The sequence below is a fragment of the Micropterus dolomieu genome, linkage group LG12 (assembly GCF_021292245.1).
Source record: "Micropterus dolomieu isolate WLL.071019.BEF.003 ecotype Adirondacks linkage group LG12, ASM2129224v1, whole genome shotgun sequence".
Classification (NCBI taxonomy): domain Eukaryota; kingdom Metazoa; phylum Chordata; class Actinopteri; order Centrarchiformes; family Centrarchidae; genus Micropterus; species Micropterus dolomieu.
In genome coordinates this window covers 36,280,723-36,288,165 of record NC_060161.1, presented here as the reverse complement: position 1 = coordinate 36,288,165, position 7,443 = coordinate 36,280,723, and the positions used below count along the sequence as shown (strand labels likewise).

Below are 7,443 nucleotides of genomic sequence, written 5' to 3'. Positions count from 1 at the left end.
GGCGTGGAGGTGGCGCGTGGTGCTTAAGAAACCTTTCATCAAGCTTACCACTAGCCTGTGGTGTCTGCTCCTCCTGTGGCCAGTTGATGTTGAGCTTAGCCACGGCTCTAGTCACCACCTCCAGCAGCTCGTCATAGTCGGGCGCAGCCTGATGACGTTGCTCCGACACCCGGAAGTCATAGTCCATTACGCCGAGCACGTCCACCTCCTCGGAGTCGGATTGCTGCAGCGTCTCCGGATCCAAACCGCGAGCGGGAGAAGCCGAGAAACGAGGGAAGGAAGCGTCGGAGCCAGCGGACGAAGGTCGGGAAAAAGCCTCAGCCGTCCCGAAATCCTCCGACAGATCACACTGTGAACCCCATGAGTGAAGCTGCCGGGCCGCCTCAGCGGCCGCCGGGCCCGCGCCACGGGGAGAACACATCCGGCCATCCTCGGCAAAGAGAGCCATGCGGGACATCAGTACCCGCACAGAAAGGGCTTCGCAATGGCCGCAGGCAGCCCCCTCGAGAGCTGCCCGGGCGTGCTCCATCCCCAAACATGAGACACACATCTCATGAGAATCTCCATCCGTGATGTACCGAGGGCAAGGAAAAAAATACACCTTCTGTACCTCTGATTGCCGGACATGCTGGTAGACTTCTTCCTCAGGTAAGACATTCACTGCTTGTAGGACTGGAGCTTTATTCAAACAACATACAGAGCGCCTGCTGAATAGAAAAAAGCTAATGATGACTGTGTACAGGTGTGCTTTATACTCCTCCGGTTATTCCGTCACACCTTACCGTTCTAGCAACAAGCCAATAGGATTGGAGTGATTTCATTCACGTTCAGACCTGCTTCGCCTAGAGGCGTTCCCATAGTGTCGTAACCGACGCAGTTCGAGTTCCCTCGAAGGGGAACTGGACTGGACAGACAACACGAGGCCCTCTACAGGAAAGGACAGAGCAGGCTGTTCTTCCTGAGGAGTCTCAGGTCATTCAATGTGTGCACCAGGCTGCTGCAGATGTTCTACCTGTCTGTAGGGGCCAGTGTCATCTTCCTCGCTGTGGTGTGCTGGGGAGGGGGCGGTGGGACTTGTGGCGCCAACAAACTGGGCAAGGTGGTGAGGAAGGCCAGCTCGGTGGTGTGGATGGAACTGGACAGTGTGGAGGCAGAGACTGAGCGGAGGATGAGAGGAAGCTGAAAACCATCATGGACAACTCCTCTCATTCTCTCTCTGCTGAGCTGAGGCAGCTCAGGGGCTCCTTCAGCCACAGACTCATTCAGCCCCGAGCCTCACAGCACTCAGGAGGCTCATTTGTGCCGTCAGGCTCCACAACACCACAGCACCAAACTGAGAGACTGTTCCTGAGTATATTTCAAACATTTATCTGGGTGTAAATGATCTGATAATGAATTAGAGTTTATTGATTATATATAGTGTGCAAATGATGTGTTAATATTTAAACATCTAGAATATTAATTGTATAACGATCATATATTGTGAGTATACAGTTTATTTATATTTAAACATCTATGTTGAATGTTACTGATTCGACTGTATCTGTTCTTCCACATTTCTCTGTGCTGCTCTGTCTTAATAAAGTTATCTTATCTTAGTATATTATGATTATACGCTTTCCATTGCTGTCATTACTGACTTACCTTACCCAGGGTATACACAGGAATTGCACTGTTCTTTATGTTTAGCAGAGTATGTGTTGCTATGTTTTGTTTCCCCCTAGTGGTATACTAAAGACTGCATAATATCAGCTATTGTTTACTGAATGGCACCTTTTGATGAGGTCATCAGGAAGCGCTCAGGAATGTCTCCAGACGAGTAGGCCTATTCTTTCTGATTTGTAATGAGTTGAAGCACATCTGCTCACGTTTAAGCCACAAACGAGCATCGTCGGTACGTAAATGTTCTTTAAATTATCATCTATCACTTCAGAGGGATATTTCATGCTAGTTGAGTCAATTGAGCATTTATATTTCTACATGTTAATGCTGGTTGCTGTACAATCTAGATAGCCCAGACTAACCTCATAGCTAAACACCTTTAAATAACTATTTCATTGTGTTGAATTAATAAGTTAATTTACATGTGTATTATATGAACAACAGTTCAACGTAACGACTTATAGCAGCCATTTGTTCATGTCTCTGTTTTAATTTTATCCTCTCTCTGGTTATCAATCAAGAAGTGAACGATTCACCTTCGTCCAGCGTGGTGGTTAGAGAAGGAGTTAAACTGCCTGTCAACTTGCACAAGGGGTTGTAAGAAGGACAGAACAGGAATTCTGCAGTTAAAATACCCTTTAAGACCTGTTTCAAGACCTTTTCAACATATTTTATGACTGCTGCGCAACTCTGACCTGTAACCAGTTAAGTCAGCGACGCACCTTTAAAGGGGGAATTGTGGAGTTTTGAAAAGGAATTTAAATATGTTTATAACATTGTTATTGTCTGTGTGTGAGCAGGTTGTAACGTCACCTAAAAATTTAAACATTCACCAACTTTCTCAGTTGCCTCTCACAGCCTGTATAGGACTACTGTTTCTATGTGAAGGACTTGTTGGATTCCCTGTGAAAACCCATTGTCTGACACAGACTGTGTGCAACATTACTGCAAAGCTTGCCTGCAGTGAAAACTTTCATCAACCACTTGATCAATAGAACAGAATTCAAAAAGGCCAGAAGGGAACTAAGCTGAAGAGAATAAACTGAGTGATGAACAACGTTAGTAGCACAGACACAACCTGGAGGAGGAGCTAGTATAAATGACAGTATTAGCATGTTTTCACATTAAAGTTAGTGCTGGGCAACGATTAAAATTTTTAATCGCATTGTTACGTGCAAAATTGAATTATGAATTCTAAAGTAGTGTATTGCACACTTTTGATTTAAATGTACTGCTACACACACACTCACATGTAATAACATGTGGTTTGCAAACATATCCTAATGACCTAATGTAGGCCATCTTGGCCAAAATAATGATTTACCAGTGTGCTATATATACTATATTTCTTCTCCATACACATTCTAGTGTGTATAACTCCCATTGTCTCATGCAAGTGAAGAGAATCCAAACAAATTTTTCCATCAACATATATAGCACATACATACTTTAGTGGCATTGAATGTAGAATCTATGGCTGCAGAACATATATTAATATAGTCTATAGCCATTGATTGTACATTCAATGCCACAGTAAATAGCACACTGGTAAATCCTTCTTTTGGCCAGATGGCCAACATTAGGACATTTCTGACGTGAGTTTGTTGTCAGAGCTTCTGAGAAGCTGACAGCAGTGTTAGAACCAGGTTAGAGCAGAAGGGCAAACATTTAATAAAGCAACAGTACAGGCCTTCATTTAAATCCTGCCACCTGCTGGTAGAAAGGGGAAACAGCACTTGGTTCATTGCGGTGGAAACCACATTAAATATTTATTTAATATTAAAAATATAGCACTGACAGTAACAACTCTGCACGCACAATCATTTCTTAGGGTTACCTATATTAGCCTACCAACTGTACTGCACCAAACAATGCGCTTAAAAAAACGTGACTCTTGCTGTTTACATGAATAAAAGCACAATATTGTAGTGCATGTAATCAACTGCTGTTGCTAACGTATTTCTCTCGGTCCAGGTTTATTTATTTACTTTCATCTAACATCACCTTGTTATAATGTAAGTGCTGCATAACATTAGAGATCCGACCGTTGTAAAAGCTTGGCTTTTATTTTAATATCTGTACTCTTACTTCCGGGTCACCTGTCTTTCTTTTCTTAACGTCTGTCTTCAAACGGAAAATCAAAAATTGGAATTTCATAAAACCAAAATCGGACCATTATTTGAATTTGGTTTAGTCGTTTTCGGATTCAGAAACCAAAAACGGGAGAACGGCTCTTTTTTCCATTTCTTCGTTTTTGGTTTTTAACGACAAACGAAAAAAAAGGTGGTTTTCTCGTTTATTCGTTTATTGGTTCAAACTATCAAAACGTGCACGGACCCTGCAGTCTAGACCCTCTCCTCTCTTGCCCTCCAGCCTGGTACCATCCGCAAGCTTATATGTTGCAAAAAAAAGCTCACGTCTGATTCGATCTTCCTCGTAGGCTACTTTAGTGTTTTTGAACTGAACTGTAACGGCAATCATGCGAATGAATAAAATACTTAATAAAATATCTTTCAACAAAATAAATGCAATTATCAAGCTGAATAAAAATAACCTGCTTAAAAATATGTCCGTCTAAAAGATCATTTGGCCAGACATTTTAGTTTCTGAAATAATTGAGAAGCTCTGATGGATCAGGAGGACGGCTGCTTTACTCCAAACAGTTTCACTGTATGAACCTGGACTGTGTGTGAGACCTTATGTGTCACACAGAACATCAATTATCATTAGAATCTGACTGATCCTGTCAGCGTGTCAATTTAAATATTATGCTGCTGTGCCCCGTACTCAAATGCGCACAGAGTCTCTTTTAATAGGGAGACTCTTCAACCCTATTTCACCCACCCGGAAAGTCACAAAACGTTTTGCAGCGGTGCTCCCAATTATTCCACGCATAAGGTTTTCATGTGCTTATTGTGTTTCCCCAAGGGTGGACACTGAGCATGGAACAGTTTTTCAAGCTGAAATGATGGTGGAGACGGTGTAATCAGCTGCGCACAGATGGCCTTCCTTGAGGTTGATCGTGTTATCAATGGTTTTTATTCAAATTGTTTTATTTATACATACATATATACATATAATTACGGAGGTCCGGACCTTGGTGACCTCATACACCATGCTTGTAAGGAAAAGTAAGTGTGTATAGGCAAGTGCGTGCCCACTGCGCGCAATGTTGTGCAAGTCACTTCCAAAATGTAATACATTATAGATTGCTAGTTACTGTCATTTGGGAGTAATTAGTTAGGCTATATTACAATATTACTGTCTCTGAATTGTAATGATTTACATTACTTTTACGTTACTGTCACTGCTGTTTAATGGGCGCATTATTCTGATAGTAAGATGTGCTAGATAGATTTCTAGTGGTGTGCAGTTATATCCGCGGATCGGGTGGGTCTTTGCCATTATCTTTCTGATTAATAGCGGGTGTGGGGGTGGAATAGGATGAATCATCTCCCCATTAAGAAAGACGCTGTGCGCTTTTACACACGAGGTACAACAGCATAACGTCATTGATTATTTGAATCTCCCGACACTCCGACAGGATCGGCCAGGATGAACTGACAGCAGCCTCTCTGATAATGAAAGTAACTCGTTAAAGCACAAACACACAGCCTATAGAAATCTATTTACCCATGATCCATCAGGGGAGCTGCCGTCTTGTTAAGAGGAGCTGGTTCCCCCGTTGTTTGCACCCTGCCTACAATCTCGACCACCGGATTCCAGCAACAAGAAATAATGTTACTCTTTTACTCATGGATTTGTTTTTCTGGTGTGGAAATGTTTCTTGGTGGTGTTTTGTTAATAAAACATCACTTAATTACGGGTTAAAAGAGCTGTAATGTGCGTTACTGAGATTGTAAAGGGTATTATATTACCTATTTATTTATATAACCGTATTACAGCAAAAAGTAATACATTACTGTAATTGTGTTACTTTTGTAGCGCGTTACACTCAACACTGCATGAGCGCATTTCCTCTCTGCACCACCCCTAAGCCAAAATGTCTTCCGCGCGCCTGGCTACAGTTCAAAAACACTAAAGTAAGATCGAACCAGATTCCCTGGAATCCCAACTATAACCTCAGAAGGCCAATGTGACGTTACGCAGCAAATGATTCAGCTTTCTTTGAAATCACGTGACACGTTCTCCTCTCCCTCGGCTGGGCGGGTGCACTGTTGAAAAGTAAAATATCTAGGAAGAAGCATTCAGTCTGGTCATCACCTTCATCATCTCTGCTTCTAAATATGTGACCTAACCTGACAACGATCGAGAGATTATCACTGTAGATCACCGTAGGCGGTCCGCTGTCAACAGAAACTACAGAGAAGAAAGAATAAGTCAGTCATGGTCGCTTTAACATGGCCGCCATTCGTGGCTTTGTTCACATGTTCATGGATCGTTGTTCTGTGTCAAGGTAAGAGGAGTGTGTGCCCGTGTTAGGGTGACAAGATGAGAATGGGTGAAATTCGGGTGGGGGGCGTGGCTACCGGTTCATTGATTTTCAATGAAGATTAATACTAATAATACTATTTGTTATAATATTAATACACGTGAAAATCAAAACACAACGCTCAAATTAATTATTTTGTTCTTGAAGTCACCTGTCTGTTATTAGGAAAAACACAACTGTGGATATATGTAGGACAGTCATGATCTTTTACCTAATTATTTTATTTATTTTCTTCATGGCATCAGTGCAGTGTCACATCTCTCTGCGCAGCGCTTGTCAGATCTCCCCGCCGTGACTGTAAATGTAAATGCTCCGTACTTGTATATCGCCTTTCTAGTCTTTTCGACCACTCAAAGCGCTTTTACACTACATCTGCATTCACCAGTCACACACATTCATACACTGAGCCTAAGTGCTCAAACAGAAACTAACATTTATACTCATTTTGTCCAGACGGCAACACCACAAATCCTCTTTACCTTTTTGTCTCCACACAAGCCTGCTAACAGTTACATTATCAGCACGAGGAGCGTGTTTCTGTTAGTAGGAGTCACTTAAAATAGACTTTATAAATGTTTCTTCTTCGCCTTTATCTTAAAAGTAATTTCTGCCCCACTGCTGTCATGGTGACGTAACCTTGCCCCATTGTCATGTAACGTCCGGCCGTCTGTGACTGTTACAGACTGTTATGTTCCTGAAATGAATGTCAGGAACAAATAAAGTTTTAAATAAAGAACTTGAGGTTGTTATTATTTTTAATATCTTAACACAGCAGTGACGTGGAAATTAGACTCACTGTTTAATGATCATTAGGACAGAAACGTGTGAAACTTACTTAAGAACTTTGTTAATAACTGTAGTCTGAACAGTTTGTACAGTAATTACTCTTATTATAACTTGTTATTAGAATAACTTATATTTTCAAATTTATTTACAACATGTTCATTATAATTTATATTCAAATATAGTTTTTTGTAGACTTTGACTCTGCAGGCTGCTGGATATGTTTGTAAAGTTTATTATGAGCTGACTTGTGAACAGAGTCTCCACCTCTGACCTCTGTTCCTGTCCAGCACTGTAGTTTACTGTGTGGACGGATGGACAGCAGAGACCAACATGTGTCCTCTCCCCTCTCGTGGTGTCTGTCCATGCAGATCCAGCAGCTTCATTTGTCTCTCTGAGAAGTAAAGCAGTTTCATACTGTAGGGACTCTTTCCTCAGTAGAAGTAGTTCAGACACAGTCTGAGTAGAGGACGGACAGACTGGGGACACATTTGGAAAACAAGGACAAAGATTCAAAGCTTCTAGGAAATAATAAACTTCACATG

General features: G+C 41.7%; 1 protein-coding gene and 1 long non-coding RNA gene across 2 annotated transcripts in view; one reads left to right on the top strand and one right to left on the bottom strand.

The window, feature by feature from the left end:
* The window catches only part of LOC123979965 (high affinity immunoglobulin gamma Fc receptor I-like), a 24,231-nt gene extending 24,044 nt beyond the window's left edge, over window positions 1-187 (bottom strand). Inside the window, exon 1 of the mRNA XM_046064076.1 lies at window positions 157-187. Coding sequence (XP_045920032.1) covers window positions 157-187 — 31 coding nt within the window. The remainder of the gene's footprint in view (window positions 1-156) is intronic.
* A 5,635-nt stretch (window positions 188-5,822) lies between these two features.
* Window positions 5,823-7,443, top strand: part of LOC123980265 — a 5,054-nt gene continuing 3,433 nt past the window's right edge. Inside the window, exon 1 of the long non-coding RNA XR_006827450.1 lies at window positions 5,823-6,079. This is a non-coding gene — a long non-coding RNA (uncharacterized LOC123980265). The remainder of the gene's footprint in view (window positions 6,080-7,443) is intronic.